The sequence below is a fragment of the Amphiprion ocellaris genome, chromosome 10 (genome assembly GCF_022539595.1).
Source record: "Amphiprion ocellaris isolate individual 3 ecotype Okinawa chromosome 10, ASM2253959v1, whole genome shotgun sequence".
NCBI lineage: Eukaryota > Metazoa > Chordata > Actinopteri > Pomacentridae > Amphiprion > Amphiprion ocellaris.
In genome coordinates, this window is record NC_072775.1 from 3,407,710 (window position 1) to 3,426,641 (window position 18,932).

An 18,932-nucleotide genomic window follows, 5' to 3' on the forward strand; every position below is an offset into this window, starting at 1 on the left:
GTTGGTGGTTCGAGCCCACCCAGGGACGAGCTTGTTTTGCGTCTTGTCTCTTCAGGGATATTTCAATGTCTTTAGAGACATTTTTGGTTTGAACTTTGCGTGGATTTTATGGATCCTTGAATTTGGCACTCAGGCCTTGTCCACACGTAGCAGGGTTTTTGTAAAACCGAATATCCTGTCCCCTCCGTCTAGAAAAAAACTTACGTACACACCACCTCGTTTTTAGATAAAAACTTCATCCACACCTAACCGCGTAAGTGCGTTTTTCAGCACATTCATAAGCATGCCGGACCTTTAGGTGGCAGTAGTTCCCCAAATCCTAGCAAGGTGGTGGAGAATAACCGTCCTTAACGTCGTCCTTCGTCTGTGTTGTTGAATGTGGAGCAGTATCTGGGCTTGTAAAAACAAGCAAGTAAAAAGCGCCTGTACAAGAAACAGCGTCCAAAACCTTGTGAGAGCATCCATACTGTTACCGAATGTAAACACAGGTCGCATATGTGACGTAAGAACATATTTTGTCGCAGGCGGTGACGTTTCGAAACGCAAAACCCCGGTTACTGATGTCCACATGCAGACGCATAAAACGGAGAATTCGCAAATCTTCACTTTGGTCGGAGTTTTTAAAAAGAATCGTTTTTGATGACGTAAATCTGCGTTTTCGTGTGGATGATAGGCCGAATCGTAGAAAAATATCTTCGTTTTGTGAGATACCCGGCTACGTGTGGACAAGGCCTCAGTCTCGCCATCTTGGGTTGTTGAAGCTAGAAGGATTGGATTTAAGGGTGGAGCTGGGAAGGAGCATGGGGCAGATCTGACTGATAACCTGAGGAGAAGATGCATGCCACAACCAGTGTTACTACTGCAGGTGCTGTGAAAAGTAGTAGCTAACAAAGTTAGCTTTCATAATTCTACAGGTAGGTGTTAAAGAAATTTAAATAGCAAGCTGCATACATGTCCACGTTGACCAGAAGTTCAGTGGTGCCTGTGAAGGCGGCAACCTGCAAAACCTGCTGGATAATATAATAATAATAATAATAATAATATAACCTACTGCAGGAATATGGTGTACCGGGCTCGCTGATACGAGCCCTTTGATCCCTGTATATCCGAAGTGAGAGCTGGATTTGCACCAAATATACTCTACCTGATGTATGTCGCTGCCTTAACATGGATCACCTTCTCACCATCTGGGGAGCTAGTAATACAGTATTTTTTTTTTAAAATACAATTGATATTTCATTCCATGCAAAAATCTTCAGAAACATCCTCACCGGGTTATTGATAGATCGATAGATCGATAGATCGATAGATCGATAGATAGATAGATAGATAGATAGATAGAACTGGTTTGCTCTGTTTGTGTCCCCCTCTGCTGTGCTGCGGGTCTTGTTGCAGCCTGTGATGGTCTTTATCCCCTCCCAGACCTCTCTCGTGTTGTTTTGTTGAAGTTTCTGCTCCACCTTTCTGCTGTAGGACTCCTTTGCTTTTTGCAGATGGACCTTGAGTTCCCTCTGTGGCTGCTTCATCTCCTCCTTCTCTCCACCTCTTCTTCTTGTTGAGTACGTCCTTGATGTCGCTTGTAATCCAGGGTTTATTATTGGGGAAACAGCCTGAATAGGGAGGACAGTGTCCCTGCAGAAGTTCAGGTCGTCCATGATAGCGGGTTAAGACATTTCTTCATTGGATTCACTTTTCAGAGCTGGTGGCTACGTCCATCATTTATAAACACACAGCGATAATTCATGCCCATGCGAGTTTGTTTTTATTGTTGTAGCACTTTACACCTGTGTGCATCAGTGCCGTGTCAAAGTCTGTTTCAATAAGAGCCATTAAACAGCCCCACACTTGGGGAATGTTCATACAAGTCACAGATGTAATGCAAATGAGGTCATTCAGTGTAACACAAAAACTATTCACACCCCTGAGGTGTGAAGAAGTCTCTGTAAAGTGAAAGGCGGTGTGCATGTGATCACACACACATCTTCTTCTTGTGGGGACTGCTGTGCATCTGTCTCTGTGGCGCAATCGGTTAGCGCGTTCGGCTGTTAACCGAAAGGTTGGTGGTTCGAGCCCACCCAGGGACGGTGAGATGTTTTTGATAGTGTGCTCTTTTTAAAGGAATGGTTTAAATATTCGTATCATGTCACTTTTAGTCATGTTGTAGTGCCCTAAGGTCTATCTATACTCTGCAATAGTATTATATTGCTAAAACTTGTACCGTACTTGATTATTTTGTAGTCTGTTGTCCACACGTTTTCTCTGTGGCTGACAGGGGAGGGGTAAATGTGCTGATCCAACATGGAGTGCTTGTCTTGACATTTGACCCACTGCTAATGCCTCTTCAGCTTCACTGACAGACTGCTTGCTCTCAACCCAGTGAAACCAGGTCAAAACAAAAGCTTTTAAACAAACTAGAATTTCATGTGCTAGTAAGTGTACATCTTTGGCAAATTTACTAAATGATGTATTTGAATTACACTAGACTTTAGGTAACTATTAAGCAACTTATGCATCGTTATTAATCAAGCATCATTAGTCTTAAGTGAACTGTGATATCTAAACTATGCTTACATAATTTATTTCTCATTTTAACATAGCCGGAATTGCTACATAAAAGTGAGCCTGTCCACATTAATTAGAGAGAAATTCAATCATGTTCCAGTTACTAAGTGTCACCACGCATTTATGATTATTAGCTTTTTGTTTCCTCAGACATGTAGTTGGGCTGAGTTACGAAGACAGTTTGTTGATCTGGTTATTAGTTAAGAGTTTTTTAAATATTGTTTAGGTTTGCTTGAATGACAAACATCTGTCTTTGTAGGTTCTCAGTTATCTAGGTCACTGACTGATGGGAGTTTCAGATGTTTACCATCACTTACATAGCTCAGATGGCTAATGGCCCATTGATGACCCTGGACTGACATGCCTCAAGTTGTGAATGGTTGTGAAACTAGGTAGTTCAACAGCAATGATGGTAATAACAGTTGTGGAATCTGCAATAGCATGAGTAGCTCAAGATGTTAATGATGGTGAAACTTTCTGAGGACAGATCTTGGATTTGAGAGGTTTGAATTGCTTTTCTTGTCAACAGAAAATGCCTATTTTGCATGACAGTTGTCACGGATTTGGAAACCTTTATGTGAAATTTGTGAATGGATTTGAGAAGTTACTGATTAACAGAAAGCTAAAGTATTACTTGTAAAAATATTTAGCAATATGTGATCATGCATCAGTGAAGCTGGCATTTCATTATATTTTCCAACTCTTACAGTGAAGTCCAAAAATCTGCAGCTATTCAAGTCTAACAGGCTGGTTGAACTTCCAGCCATTTTTACCAGTTTCAAATATGTTTGTGCCTCAGTTTTCTGTCAAAACATCGCTACACTGCTATGCATTAAGTAGCACTGTGATGGTGTGAAACATTAAGACAAATAAGAAATACAATCCTCCAACTGGTAAGAATGCGACCCAGGTTTGGCTGGCTACTAGTTCAACTGTGGAGCCTATTAGACGAAGACGCAAGTAGAGCCTGGCAAATGCAAAGCGCCACCGCGAATGCAATTGTAGAAAGAACGGCAGACCCACTGGCTTACTGGGCAACCCACAAAACTGTTTACCCAAACTTGTACAATGGAGCCAAACATTTCCTGTGTACCTCAGCCTCATCTGTGCCGTGTGAACAGGTTTTTTTTTCTAAGGCTGGGGAGATATTGAGTAAAAGAAGGAACTGCTTGAGTCCCAAACAATGTTCCCTCTAATTTTTCCTGAGTGTGAGCAAACACACAAACTCCCTGAGCGTTCCTTGGACCACTGTGAGCAACATCAGACGTGTGCACTGTGGTCACACCAGCATCACATCCATTCAAGTTACATGGTTCATTAAAAGAATCAAATTACAGCATTTACATTTCTGTTAAAACACTTTGTCAACAGGAGCCAGTTGAAGGCTGCAGTGATGTTAGTGACACTACAATGTATAAGAGTGAAGTTATTGAATATTTGTCTCTCTTTACTGTTGCAGCGGTTTTGCAAATTGCAGACGGACCCTGTTCACTCCATAGACACCAATAAGACAAATAAGAAATACAATCCTCCAACTAGTAAGAATGCGACCCAGGTTTGGCTGGCTACTCGTGGGTTATTATCTGTTTTCAGACCCCGGTGTCAACATTACTACCATGTAAGCATTGGTGGTTCAGTGGTAGAATTCTCGCCTGCCACGCGGGAGGCCCGGGTTCGATTCCCGGCCAATGCAAGCACAGTCTTTTAGCTAAGATTGTGGTAGTTGATCAAGCACCACGTCTTTTTTTTAAAGACAAATGAAAACCATAACCACTAGCAACCTCACCCACACTTCTAGTGCTCTAAACAGCGCCACACAACCTGCTCACAGTTGGTCTCCTTCAATTCTGTCTTTGTGTCTGTGTTTGCTGCTTGTTAGCTTGACAAGTGTTTACATTCAAAAAGACTGCTGGTGAATGGCTGCTATCCAGTCCTCGTTAGTATAGTGGTGAGTATCCCCGCCTGTCACGCGGGAGACCGGGGTTCGATTCCCCGACGGGGAGGTACTTTTTCTTTTTCCATTCTCCCTTCTTTGCTTTGTTATTACACTGTTTTGTATGCAACATCTGCTCATACATTTAATTTTACTGACATGTATACATTGATTTGGTAATGATCTCCCTGCCTGTCTTCAGTTACCAGTACTTTGAAGTCTGTACTTCGATGAATTGTAGTATAAGATTGAGCCTGTAATTTGCTGTTGCTTTCGTGACATATGGGTGGACATCAAAGAAAGCAAAAGTTATCCGTTCAGTTCAGTCAGTGACTTTTCAAAATGCTTCATTGCGAGGTGGAGCACATGACTATTCCTCGTTAGTATAGTGGTGAGTATCCCCGCCTGTCACGCGGGAGACCGGGGTTCGATTCCCCGACGGGGAGGTATACTTTGTTTTGTTTCGCTTTGTTTTTTTTTCATTGGAAATTTACGTTTTCTTGTCTGAATGGAAACAAATTTGCCCACTCATTTTACCCATACATGTATCTGAGTGTCGTGTCTGTAAGAGCTGTGGTGTAATGGTATCCTTCGCCCTTTTAAACAAACTAATGCTCAGTGGGTGTGAGTACATTTGTTTGCTCTCAACAACAAAAAAGGTTGCCGAGTCCCACTTGTCAAACATTTCAAAAGTTTCCAACATAATATTATTCACTGTATCTAAGTTGTACATGAATATAAGTAAAACCATAAAGACCTTTGTGAAATATTTACAATGATTGTATACAATGGTGTAAAGAGTGCATGAAAAGCAAACAGAAATGTGTTCACTTTTAGAAATGCGTGTCCATTGTGAAAACACGTCTTCTCCTCGTTAGTATAGTGGTGAGTATCCCCGCCTGTCACGCGGGAGACCGGGGTTCGATTCCCCGACGGGGAGTGCTGTCCTTTTTTTTTTTCCCTTTGTACAGAAATATTCCTTTATTTGTTCGAAGTTAACAGCTGTTCTGAGAGAAAACAGTTCTTTTTAGTAACTGAAATAGCTGTGAGAAGACTGTCATTGGTGTTTTTTGCTATTGAAACTAAGCATTGGTGGTTCAGTGGTAGAATTCTCGCCTGCCACGCGGGAGGCCCGGGTTCGATTCCCGGCCAATGCAACATGTGTTTTTGGTTTGTGAGTGGGCCACAGATTGAAAGTATTTCAACACACCGTAAGTTGAACCAGAATAATGAAATTTTTTAAAATGTAAATAAATTTTTCTTCCTACCACACAAAAACCGGACAAAGATGACAAAAGATGAAGAAATGGCAGCTAAAATCCCTGAATGTAAACTCAATGACTGAATAATGACTGGATTCCAATATTTTTCAATGCTTGTTTTCTTACACTTTTGAAGCTATGAAAGTATCCGTATACTTCAATGTGCTTTGAAAATACACCCCCTTTCTTCGTTCTGCTTTGCTGTCAATAATCCACTAAGCCTGGTGTTACACCTAATCATATGAGACAACATAATATTACAGTGACGAAGATGACGAAGATGACAGCGTAGATAAGGCTTATTCCCTCATCTCTCTCCGTCCACCCCTTTCTAAACTTGTCTTCCCCTCTCTGCTGGCAATTCTCTATGTGGACACACAGCTCAGTGATTGTCCAGACCGACAGAAGACATAAATAAAACAGACGACCGATTGGCCTTCAAACACCCACTATCACTAAAGACACAAAGGTAAGAACTGCCGACTGCTTTAGCTGGGTACCATGCAGATATTTTGCATAAAAAACAGCTATTTCTGGAGCAGTTGTGATAAGTTTGCAGTAAATTTATAATCAGATATCTGTTTTGTATATGCACCGTTATAATACATTACAGTCCAGTTGCACAGAAGTTTATTTTTTTCCCACTGCACATCATGATGAATATGCATACATGCCTTCATTTATCCTTGGAAAATTATGTTTTTTATCGAACAGTTTCTTAATTGCACTTGAGGGTGAAAGTTCATGTCTTCAACTGCATTTAGGTTCATTAATGCCAGCCATGCAGAAATGTATTGCTTTGATTACGTGATGGAATTAGCTTCCTCAGATTAATGGAGCTTTATCACGTTAATGACTGACGTAGTTTCAGTTAGGACTGTGCTGTCACTGACAGTTCAGCTCTATCAGCAGAACAGCTTTCAGTGTGGGCTTTACTGGTGCCTGCAAGGAGAAATGTTTTTCTGTTCTGTTTTTTTCTACATGATTTAATTGATGCATTCTCACTTCATTTCGTAAACTTTTACAAAGGGAAAAGAGAATCGTGTTTCACTACATTTTGAAAGATGAGTGTGTTTCCAGAGGTTAATCTACTATTTTCAGGATCACAACAATAGAATACATTTTGTTTGGGGTTCTTTAAGGTAGACTTAGCTAGCAAATTATGTCACATCCCACACGCACGTACATAAGAAGATGTCCTCGGCGTGTGTGCTTGTCCTGGTAATCTGTGCATAATCTGATAAGTAAACCTCAGCCTGGTTCATAGTGTTTGTGACAACAGTGTGTCCAACTTTGTGGACACACAAACACACAACATGCCATGGATATTGAGATTTCATTGTTCAATATTGATGAAATAACACTGGGCTTATTGTCAAATCTGTAGGACGGGTGCAAAGATATGGAATCACAGGAGTGCCACAATAAAATATAAATAAATAAATAAATAAATAAGGAAATAAATATGTAAATATAAAGAGAAATAAATAAATAAATGTGGAAATAAATGTGGAAATATAATGGCTTGTAGCACATTGTCTGCCTTGCAACAATGGGAAAGAGGCACCGTTTAAGTTTTGACAACCTATATCTAATGAGTTATTGATGCTGGAAGTCCGAATCTGTGAATATCTTTCCAACTTTACTGAACTTGGGGCCACTACCACCTAAGGAGTGATATATTTAATTTTGAAAAAAGCATTTAGCCATACTTAAAGCTTTAAGTGCTTTATTAACACGGAACTAAAAATTTTGTATTGTTTTATTATCACAGGTTCTGTCTGAAAAGAGGTGGCATCATTTTAAACAGTGAAATCAAACTAGCAAAATGTAACGACCAACCAGTGAGTAATACTGGATTCTACAAAAACATAAACAACTTTTTAAAAAAAAATCTAAATCTTATCTTAACACAGTTAATGTATTAACTTATTTATGTGTGTATGCATGTATTTATTGATTTATTTAGTACTGTTAACATATCAGAGTTCTGAATGAATTTTTCTTAAGATAGGCAAAGGCCATTTATTGATTACATATAGGCTGTTAAATGTTTATTAAAAACTAAAAAGCATTTTTAAAAAAACAACTTAGGCATTTATTGAGTCACTAAAATACTGCAGAGTACAGACCACATCAGCATGATTATAAGCATCCTCTGGTAAATTAACAACCAGATACTGATGTCTCTCACCATATGGACTTCAGGAGATGACTGGGGGATGATAAACTGTGACCTACTGGTTGGGTTCTCTCTGTTCTCATGTTTCTTACATATTTGTCCCTGACAGCCGGGTTCTAATGTTTTTTGAGCAACACACGATACTATGACGTTTTTACAATGATGGTTCTACTATGGAACCAGTTTGACATGTTCAGGTGTTCTTTGTGTGAAAACTCAGAGATTTCAGGTATCAGAAGATGGTTTTCAACTTTCTTTGTTAACTTTCTGCCTCAACTTGAAACAAAATTTCCTTCACTAACCCCGCCCTCTGGACTTCCAGGAAGCTGTGTTCCTATTGGCTGTCCAGGTGGCTGCTTGGTGTTATCAGGAACACCTGAGCAGCTCAGTGTCTTCCTGCTTTATTTAGCTGCAGACAAACATTTCCTCTGTTTCTCTTCACCACAGAACCGGGTTTGGTTCCATTGCTTTAGTTTGTTCTTTAGGCGTTGGCTTGCAGCTTCCAGCAGTAAAATCATCTTTAATGTGTCTCTTGGTGTGTTTTAGGACTTTGTACTGGATAGTTGTCTTGGTAAATGTGGTTCTTTAGCCACAGTTAGCACATGGTGCTACTGTGTGCAGTGATTAGTGGATTTGGTACAGCTGAGTTGTGTCTGTATCTTGGCTGTAGTGAGTCTTCAGAGGTTTTTGGTCAGACACATTCTGTATTCTTGTTTGAGAACCAACGTTGGTTGTCCAGAAGGTAAGAGTTCCTGTCCTGATTCTCTGTTCTCAGAGGTTCTCTGGTAGGCTGCAGGAGACTTTAGCGTTTGGGTTGTGCTAGTTTGGTTTTTGTATGGTTTCATTTGGACGACTATCTTGAGGCCCCTCCATGTGGTTTAGTGAGGTTTTCTGCAACAGTTCTACAAAGCAATCTGCAGCAGAAGAGACTTTGAGAGTTTTTAGGAAGTTCTGGCGACCAGACTTTAGAGCAGCAGAAACATTTGTCAGCAGTTTGAGCAGGAGAAGGTGAGCTTCAGAGTAGAAATGAGACAGAAACCTTCTTGACCCGTGTGGTGAGGTCCTGTACCAAGAGTTTGAGCAGGTTGTGAAGAGTCTGTAGTTCTTTGGTCTGAAAGCACAAGAAGAGTCGATTCATTAAAGAAGAAAACAGGAGATATTGTTGGTTCTTCTGTCGCTCTGCAGTTTCCTTAGACTGAATATCAAGTTTATATTTTAAATGATTTACCATGTGAGCCCAAGAAGACTTCAATAAACTCCCTCCATCCCCTGGACACAACAGATTTTTTTACCATGTTAAATGTTTTTTATTTATTTATTTTTTTAATGTTTTTGAGTTTTAATCATAGTTTTTTCTCTTTGCTTGTTTAGTTTTGTCATCTGTGTAAAAGGTGCTAAACAAATAAAGTTGAATTGATAAACTGAATAATTGACTAACTCATGATTGTGACAACAGAAGCATTTTCATTGTGATTTAAGGGTTTATTTCATTTTTAAGGTTGGGGTTAAAATCTTGACAGAAAAAAAAGATTAAAGAAATAAACTACATAACAAAAAGCAATTAAATCAAACAAAAAAAATTAATACAATAAAACTTTTAAAAAGTTTTATTATTAAAAAGATTTCAGAAATTTAAGATGTAATTTTCTAATTAAACATTTAATTTTTTTATTAAATGTTTTGTCTTTTTAAAGGTTTAATCATCTAATTAAATGTTTTGCATTTTTTAAAAATGTTTAATATTCTTTAATTTTATTTTTTAAATGTTTAATTATGGAAAATATTTTATCTGTAATTTTTAATATTTGTATTTTAAAAATTTTGTTTAATTTCATAATGACATGTATGTTGTTGAATTATCTAATTCAATATTTTGTCTGTTTAATAGAGTTAAACATTAAATACAATTAAATTATATGTACATATACCACCTTTTAATGTTTAATTTTCTTTTTAAATCCTTCATTGTATTTTCTGTGTAATTCCTATTTGAACTTTTATTGTCTTTAAGATATAATTTTCTAATTAAACATTTAATTTTTTAATTAAATGTTTTGTCTTTTTAAGGGTTTAATAATCTGATTAAATGTTTTGCATTTTTAAAAATGTTTAACATTCTTCTTGTTTAATTGTATTTTTTAAATGTTTAATGATGGAAAATACTTTATCTGTAATTTCTAATATTTGTATTTTAAAAATTTTGTTTAATTTCATAATGACATGTATTGTATCTTGTTGAATGATCTCATTCCATATTTTGTCTGTTTAATATAATTTAATGTAATTTAATGTTTAACTCTATTAAACAGACAAAATATGGAATGAGATCATTCAACAAGATACAATACATGTCATTATGAAATTAAACAAAATTTTTAAAATACAAATATTAGAAATTACAGATAAAGTATTTTCCATCATTAAACATTTAAAAAATACAATTAAACAAGAAGAATGTTAAACATTTTTAAAAATGCAAAACATTTAATCAGATTATTAAACCCTTAATGACAAAACATGGGTCCCTGTATAGCTCAACGGGTTAAGCGGGTGACCCGTGTACAGGGGCTGGTCCCTGACGCAGCGTCCCGGGTTCGAGTCCCGCTAGTGGCCCTTTGCTGCAAGTCTTCCCCCAACTCTTTTCCCTTGTTTCCTGTCTGTCTCTCACTACACCTATCCAATAAAAGGCCGAAAAAGAAAAAAACATTTAATTAAAAAATTAAATGTTTAATTAGAAAATTATATCTTAAAGACAATAAAAGTTCAAATAGGAATTACACAGAAAATACAATGAAGGATTTAAAAAGAAAATTAAACATTAAAAGGTGGTAAAACATTTAAAAAGAAAAACCTTAAAGATTTAATCGAAACATTAACAGACTGTCTGAAGGTTCAAACTAACAGAGAACTACTCAAGAACTTTTAAGATTTCAGTCCTCAGACTGTGTGAAGGTTCAAACTAACAGAGAAGTACTCAGGAACTTAGAAGATATCAGTCCTTGGACTGTCTGGAAGTTCAATCTAACAGAGAACTACTGTGGGACTTAGAAAATTTCAGCCCTCAGACTGTGTGAAAGCTCAGGTCCTGAGGACTCGGGAGGTGTGGAGGCTTGGAAAGTCTTGGAACTGAGGGTTCAACCCTCCAGCACAAAGGCTAAAGTCCAACCTCCTGAGAAAAACGATCGAGTCTAGACTCAAGTTAAAAAAACTCAAAAATGGCAAAAAAAAATAGATGATAAATGCGCAAAAAAAAAAAAAAAAAAGTATCTGAGTGAGTAGCTCAGGGGGGTAAGAAGAGCGATTACCAAGTGGAAGGTAGTAGGTTCAAGACCCACCACTGGCATTTTTCTTTGTCTCTGTCAGGATTTTGATAAAATTTAAGAAGGGTCTGGTCTTGAACCGGCGACCTGCAGCTCTACAGATAAACCCTTAACTCACTGAGCTACAGATCAGAGGAAAAGAAGTAATTTCGTCATCCCTTTGGCATTGTAGTTAATAAAGTGACCACATGGGTGGAGCCAAGGCGGAGTCTGGGTAGAGAGTAGGCGGGGAGGTGGGTGGCGGCCTCCTCCCTCTACAGACCTGACCGTGAACACTGTCGACACCCACCTGAGGGAGACGCTTCCTAAGATCTCAAGGCTGCTTGGTCGTGGTCTTTCTGGCACGTACTCTTCCAAGATGAGCCAGGAAGTTTAACACTGATGGAATGACACCAGGTCTAAGCCGACAAACTTCCAATTCCTCCTCAACCCATAGTCTCTTGGAAACCTACATGGAGTAAGAAAAGTAGACAGAGAAGTAATTAAGTCTGTACACAACATATTAAAAAGAAATCATGCTAATAAATTAAGTACAAATAACCGAATTCGCCAATATACTGGAGACCAGAGCTATTTAATTTGATAAGTATAACCTTGTTTAGTAACATTTCTATTATTTGAGAGCAGTCCTAAAGAACTGCCTGTAATCCCAATCATAAAATGGGTTTGGAGGAAGAACATAGATGGTAATCTGGATATACATGAGTTAGGCTTTATAAGTACTATTGGTTGTATTGGTGGTAGTAATAGCAATGTGATTACTACTAGTAGTAGTGGTGGTAGGACACTACTGCTGCTGATGCTGGCACTGCTACTACAACTTGTAATACTATTACAAATGCTGATACTACTTCTACGACTCTGACAGCTGTTTATACTACTACTGCTGCTTGTACTTTTAGTATTACTACTACTGCTTGTACAACTATACTACAGCTACTATTAATCGTCTGGTATTTGCTTGTCAAGCTGCTAGCTCGGATTAGTGTTTTGCTAGTGGCTAACTAGTTAGCTCTCATAGACTGGAAGCTCTCAACAAGATTTCATAATGAAAAAAGAGCCAAAAACTATTCTTACCTATGAAAAGTCATTCCAAGTTTCCTTGTCTCAATTGTACGACGTAGTGTGTAACTGTATGCAGCACAGTGAGCCGGCATACTTCTTGTTTCTGTTTTCACACCGTCTACATCAACGGAATGCACTGAAACTTTGCTCCCACTAGCTTAGCCTCGCTGTAGCATGCAGCTCAAAGGGGCGTGTCCTATCTACTCATTCATATCTATGAGAACAACAGTGGTTGCACATAAGGACGCCTGACATTGATTAGCTGCGTAAATACCATTATGTACAGTCTATGGTAAATACGTATGTGAATCGCATCATTGGCTGCAGCAGCCAGTCACCGGTCACTCACTGACTCACATTGAAAAATAGCACAGAATGAATTGTTACGTGTTTATTTTATTTACAATTTAGGTTGGATTTTTTTTTGTGCACAGCGCAGATTTTCTGTGCGCGGAGACCGTGTCAGCAGTGCGCAATTGCGCACGCGCGCAGCTTAGAGGGAACAGTGGTCCCAAAACTGTTGATAAATTATTTCTCAATAAAAACTCATAACCAGTTACATAAGCGCACCCTCTTTACTGACCTCTTTACCAATAAACCCCAAGACATACTTTGCCAAAATCCATAATAATCCATAAAATCTTTATTTGCACCAGCCCCATGTGAAAATGACATCAGTCTGTATTTGTAGAGCATCTCATGAATGTAGCAGCACCGTTTAAATGTTTCATAACACAGAATATAAGCAAAGAGTATATAGGGATACAGACAAACATGGGAAATAAGAAACGTGCTCTTCAATAGTTATTGTCATTATTATTACTAGTAATATTATTTTTGTGTCCACTACAACCCATACAATCATCTAGTGTAGTCAAACAGGAATGTGTGCATGGCGAATCAAATCCAAAACAATCCATGAACCGACCACGTCTTGATTGCACTTCATATTATTGACCGCTAGATGTCCTACTCGAGCACTGTGTGTCATTGAGGCCTCGAGTAATGAACCATGTTTTGAATGAAGTGTCGAAGCTTCAACAAAGCCTCGATCAGCCATCACTAGGTGTATATGAAGTGCATTAAAAGCGGCACCAATAAGAAAATAAACATTAACTTACCAAACTGTCAGAGCCCTTTCAGTGTCTGCTGGTAGAATCAGCCGAAGCGCCACGGTGCCATCACTTGACTTTAGCCGTGCTAGGAGCTTGCGTCAGGCAGGAATCCTGTGATCAGGTACGACTACCCATCCTGGACAGAAAGCCCCGCCCAGAGCCATTTGATTGACAGCTCAGTCCACCAAGTGAAAGCAGAGTCTATTGTCTTTGTTTTTACTTGGTGGACTGAGGAGTACCAAAAGGAAAAGGCAAATGCAAAACGGAAAAGACAATGACAAAATCGAAAAAAAAAGAGAAAAGGGAAAAGCAAAGACAAAATTTTCCTTTTTATGTATTTGTTTATTTCTCTTTATATTTCCACATTTATTTATTTATTTCTCTTTATATTTCCACATTTATTTATTTCTCTTTGTATTTCCACATTTATTTCCTTATTTATTTGTTTCTCTTTATATTTCCACATTTATTTATTTATTTTTCTTTATATTTCCACATTTATTTATTTATTTATTTCTCTTTATATTTCCACATTTATATCCACATTTATTTATTTCTCTTTATATTTCCACATTTATTTATTTATTTCTCTTTATATTTCCACATTTATTTATTTCTCTTTGTATTTCCACATTTATTTCCTTATTTATTTGTTTCTCTTTATATTTCCACATTTATTTATTTATTTTTCTTTATATTTCCACATTTATTTATTTATTTATTTCTCTTTATATTTCCACATTTATTTATTTATTTCTCTTTATATTTCCACATTTATTTATTTCTCTTTATATTTCCACATTTATTTCCTTATTTATTTATTTATTTATTTATATTTTATTGTGGCACTCCTGTGATTCCATACAAAGAAGAATGACATGAAATAAAAAAACTAATGAACCCCCACACCTTTTCACCGTCCAGTTTCCTAAAGAAGCAAAATTAGGGGCGTTGGAGTGGATTATTTTGATATGGGGCACCTCCTGTCCTCTAAAACTACTGAGGTGTTAATAAAAATTTGAAATTCTTACCTAAAGACGGAAAAGTTTAAATGCATGCCAATTTCTTTATCACAACAGAAAGGCAGATTAATTAACCTGTGCTAGGTACATTTCTATTTGGAGTCTTCCCTCCTTTATCAGAAAATGGTGCTAAAGCCAACCTAGCAACCCCAGGCTACTTTAAAAATAGTAACTTTTTAATTAAGTACCTTAGACATGACCCTATGTATTCAGCATTAGAAAATGTGCAGTGTTTATTAGGAAATAATGGAATTGGTTGGATCTTGGCTCACATCTTCTGTCAAACAGACCAGGTTATGATATAAGTAGGAGATAGGGGTTGATAAGTTCATTGATTTTAAAACCATCAAACCACTTTTGGCGGAAAAAAAACATCACCGTAATGTATTAAGTAGGCCCAGTGTCTATAAAAGAGATTCAAAAAGGGGCTCAAGTGTGAGATCTTAAAGAGTTGAGATGAGCTTTTAACATGGCTTCCAGCAGACACATCACCTGCTTTCTGTCTGGATCTGGTCGGGTTTTCCAGTTTGTGTTTTCTACTTTACAGGCGGCTGGTGAGATGTCTGCTTCAACCCAGGAAGAAGAGGAGCTGCCTGCCAATCACACAGGTTAGAGACACAGACAGACAGATGCTACAGACGATTAGCAGTAAGGATATAATACTAATCTATAAAACAATACAAATCCATAAAACTATACTAATCTATCTCCAAACTGATGATGATGTGTCAATGAAAATATTGACTGTAGTGTCAGTATATTTTGCACTTCATAATTTTAATTACATTGTCACTGTTTTAACTGTATTTTGATATTTACTCCGCGTTCCTTGGTGGAGTTATGTGACAATCGGTGTACGCTTGTCTGTCTGTCTGTCTGTCTGTCTGTTAGCAACATTACTCAAAAACGGACAAACGGATTTGGATGAAATTTTCTGGGAAGGTCAGAAATGACTCAAGGACCAAGTGATTAGATTTTGGCAGTGATGCAGCTTATAGTCTGGATCCACGGATTTGTTAAAGATTTCTGTATCATTGTGAGATAGCAACATGGTGTCACTGTAACCATGACAACAAGTGAACATTGCGTCAGCTGCCTGCTGACGATCACATGATTGTGATCCTACTACAAATCCACCGCTGAGGACTTATCAGGACTTATCCATTGGAAGTGATACAAGGAACAATTGATTAAATTATGGGAGTGTTTCTGAGTCCCATCAATTCCCACCGCCAGCTACATATTTAGGTCATGAGATTTGGTATCCGTTCATAACGTACACATGCATAACACATGCCTGTGCTCAGTGCAAGGTCATTTTTTATTAAAGATTTCATCTGTCAGAAAGGATATGAAGACTGAGAAGTCTTGGCGGAGTGCTGCGCTCTCTGAATGCTTTTCTTGTCAAGTATGTCTTAGAAAGTCATGTTTTTGTGGACTTTTCTTTGTGTCTCCAGGTCCAAAAGGTGTAATTAATGACTGGCGAAGGTTTAAGTTGGACAGCGTGGATCAGACTGTCCCTCAGAATAAGAGAGAGCTGCTCAGACAAATGTCCAGTCCTCGAGAGGACGACAGAGAGAGACTCAACAGAAAGGTGGATGGATGTGCTCACAGAACCTCACACACAGATATACACAAATAACAAACTGATATCAAAGTGACTCAATAACACGTTTATGCTCAACTCTAGATGAGTGCTCAGGAGTATGAACTGATCCAGGAAGAAGATGAACGTTGCCTCAAACGCTATAGAAAACAGTGTATGCAGGAAATGCATGAGCGCCTGAGCTTTGGTCCCAAATTTGAATCGGTCTATGAGCTGGACAGTGGAGAAGCTTTCCTGGAAGTGATAGAGAAGGAGCATCGGCTGACCCTAGTGGTGGTCCACATCTACCAGCATGGTGTCAAAGGTTAGTGTTACTTCATACATCCATCAGTGCAGGTGCAGCTGCAGTGCATTCTCATTTATTAACCAACCATCTGTATTTTCTCAGGCTGTGAGCAGCTGAACTCATGTCTGGACTGCCTGGCTCTGGAGTACACCAATGTCAAATTCTGTCGTATTGATGCTGTGGCGACGGGTGCTGCAGAGCGCTTTTCTGCTGAGGTTAGTACAGTTTTAAACATGTAAACAGTAATTGTATCGTAATAATATGAACAGTAGGTTATACTACAAATTGATTGAATTATAATACTGCCTGTTGGGACACGGGGCTGCAGTGTTAGCAGTATAACTTCTAGTAGTGATGCAACACAGTCTGTAGACACTACGACACTATGAAGAACTGTGAATTTATGAGAAGTTAATGAAACTTGATATGCAAGAACTTTTTTGTCTTTTCAAAAACTTAAGTTTTTATATGGCACTGACCAGGTTTCCAGGAACTGTGGAACTAAAGCAACGAACTATGAGTCCGCTAGAAACAATGAAAAGTCAGCCAAAGACCTCCTATCAACGATGTAGTGTATTTAAGCGACAGCAGCTGACAAAACCTCATTTCAGATTGTACAAAGGACAGCTGCAGGCAAACAATAGCCTGTTTATTGCGCATTCAATCAAAATAAATCTATCACTGCTTTAACTGGGCTGCACAGTGGTGTAGTGGTTAGCACTTTCGCCTTGCAGCTAGAAGATCCCTGGTTCGCGTCCCGGCTTTCCCGGGATCTTTCTGCATGGAGTTTACATGTTCTCCCTGTGCATGCGTGGGTTTTCTCCGGGTACTCCGGCTTCCTCCCACAGTCCAAAAATATGCTGAGGTTAATTGATTACTCTAAATTGCCCGTAGGTGTGAATGTGAGAGTGATTGTTTGTCTCTGTATGTAGCCCTGTGACAGACTGGTGACCTGTCTAGGGTGTCCCCTGCCTTCACCTGAGTCAGCTGGGATAGACTCCAGCCCCCCCATGACCCTAGTGAGGATTAAGCGGTGTATAGATAATGGATGGATGGATGGATGGACTGTTTTAACTATAAACCATGTCATGCCATTTTATTTTTTTTAAAAAACTAAATGCCTAGTTAATCATAATAACTGCAGTAGTAATGCAGCTGATTGTTTCTCTGTTGTACACAGAAGTTCAAAAACAAAAATAGCTTGATGGCAGCTGCAGTAACACGACTGACCTTCACTACAAGATGCTTAATACTGATCATATTAATTGCTGTATTTCTGTCCCTACTGTAATTTTTTGGAGGAAACTTAAAAAATACATTTAACCTTCATGTTGTCTTGCGGGTCAAATTGACCAGTTTCAGAGTTTGAAAATGTGAAAACATCCACATTTTCAACATGTTTGGGAGATTTTTCAACATTTTTTGGTAGAAAGAAAATGTTAAGAAAAATGTTTCTTTAAGAACATTCAGAAAAAAATCAACCAAAATTCAGCGAAATTAGCTGGATTTTGATTGATTTTTTTCTGAATGTTCTTAAAGAAAATATTAGATGTTTCACTGATATATATGGAATCACTTTAGATATTTTTAGGATTTTTTGCAGAATTTTTGGATTTTTTCAGACAAGGGAACAATATTTTTTAGTGCCCAGAAATGAAGTCAACAGGAGAGTTAACACTTGCTGCTGTCCTTCCAGGTTCTTCCTGCCCTGCTGGTGTACAAGGCCGGGGAGTTACTGGGAAATTTCCTGTCTGTTACCAAACACTTCAACGAGGATTTCTTTGCAACGGATGTGGAAGGGTTTCTCAATGAATACGGCCTCTTACCTGAGAAGGAGTTCACAGCGTGTGCTGACGATGAGGACGAGGGAGGGGATGTGGAATAGGTGGAGAAGGGGGACCAAAGGGGTAACTGGAGGGGGTAAGAGCAGGGGAACGGTAAATTATACAGTGAAGGCTAACAGGAGAGCTGAATCTGGGGGAGAAATGGACACACACACAGGTAAAGAAGCATATATACACAATAGTAAACATCCAGCAGCACACACTGATGCTGATCGTATTTAGAAGCAGTTAGGTGTAAACCACAGGGTGGGAAGAAGTCTGTGCCAGAATACTGCTTGGCGGTTAAATCATAGCTCTCCAATAAAAGCGTCTTTATCACAATGCTCAGTTTGTGTCTGTCTGTGTCACATTGTATATGCTGTAGGAAACATTTGCTGTGGAAAAAAAGAAATACTACAAATGTTTCTTAAGAACATTCACAAAAAAAAATCAACCAAAATCCAGCGAATTTCGCTGGATTTTGGTTGATTTTTTTGTGAATGTTCTTAAAGAAAATATTAGAAGTTTTACTGATACATATGTAATCACTTTAGATATTTTTAGGATTTTTTTTGAAGATTTTTACTCATTTTTTGAAAATATTTACCAAAATTATTGGAATTTTCTTCCTGAAGGTTTTGCAAGTTTTCAGAGATTTGGGGAAATTTTTTGCTGCATTCTTGGATTTTTTTGCAGACAAAGAAACAATATTTTTTGGGGTGCCCGTAAGTGAAGACAACAGGATGGTTAATATAT

At 38.2% G+C, this 18,932-nt stretch overlaps 1 protein-coding gene, 1 long non-coding RNA gene and 7 other non-coding genes across 9 annotated transcripts in view; 8 read left to right on the plus strand and 1 right to left on the minus strand.

Annotated features, from left to right (window-relative positions):
• trnan-guu (transfer RNA asparagine (anticodon GUU)) overlaps window positions 1–28 on the plus strand; it is a 74-nt gene extending 46 nt beyond the window's left edge. Inside the window, exon 1 of the tRNA in view lies at window positions 1–28. This exon is cut by the window's left edge and continues 46 nt beyond it. This is a non-coding gene — a tRNA (tRNA-Asn).
• Window positions 29–2,010: 1,982 nt separating this feature from the next.
• trnan-guu (transfer RNA asparagine (anticodon GUU)) lies at window positions 2,011–2,084 on the plus strand. The gene has a single exon. It is a non-coding gene; the product is annotated as a tRNA-Asn (tRNA).
• A 2,100-nt stretch (window positions 2,085–4,184) lies between these two features.
• On the plus strand, window positions 4,185–4,255 carry trnag-gcc (transfer RNA glycine (anticodon GCC)). Its single transcript has one exon. It is a non-coding gene; the product is annotated as a tRNA-Gly (tRNA).
• Window positions 4,256–4,493: 238 nt separating this feature from the next.
• trnad-guc (transfer RNA aspartic acid (anticodon GUC)) lies at window positions 4,494–4,565 on the plus strand. Its single transcript has one exon. It is a non-coding gene; the product is annotated as a tRNA-Asp (tRNA).
• A 304-nt stretch (window positions 4,566–4,869) lies between these two features.
• On the plus strand, window positions 4,870–4,941 carry trnad-guc (transfer RNA aspartic acid (anticodon GUC)). Its single transcript has one exon. It is a non-coding gene; the product is annotated as a tRNA-Asp (tRNA).
• A 422-nt stretch (window positions 4,942–5,363) lies between these two features.
• Window positions 5,364–5,435, plus strand: trnad-guc (transfer RNA aspartic acid (anticodon GUC)). The gene has a single exon. It is a non-coding gene; the product is annotated as a tRNA-Asp (tRNA).
• Window positions 5,436–5,581: 146 nt separating this feature from the next.
• On the plus strand, window positions 5,582–5,652 carry trnag-gcc (transfer RNA glycine (anticodon GCC)). The gene has a single exon. It is a non-coding gene; the product is annotated as a tRNA-Gly (tRNA).
• Window positions 5,653–6,067: 415 nt separating this feature from the next.
• pdca (phosducin a) lies at window positions 6,068–18,518 on the plus strand. Its single transcript, XM_055014317.1, has 6 exons — window positions 6,068–6,226; window positions 15,009–15,069; window positions 15,919–16,055; window positions 16,152–16,371; window positions 16,456–16,568; window positions 18,050–18,518. Exons 2-6 carry the CDS (start codon window positions 15,021–15,023, stop codon window positions 18,236–18,238), a joined length of 708 nt encoding a protein of 235 aa, XP_054870292.1. The 5' UTR covers window positions 6,068–6,226; window positions 15,009–15,020; the 3' UTR covers window positions 18,239–18,518.
• Window positions 7,799–13,554, minus strand: LOC129349817 (uncharacterized). The gene is made up of 3 exons (XR_008602955.1): window positions 13,446–13,554; window positions 11,549–11,707; window positions 7,799–9,050 (listed from the first exon to the last, which is right to left on the minus strand). It is a non-coding gene; the product is annotated as an uncharacterized LOC129349817 (long non-coding RNA).
• Window positions 18,519–18,932: the final 414 nt, after the last annotated feature.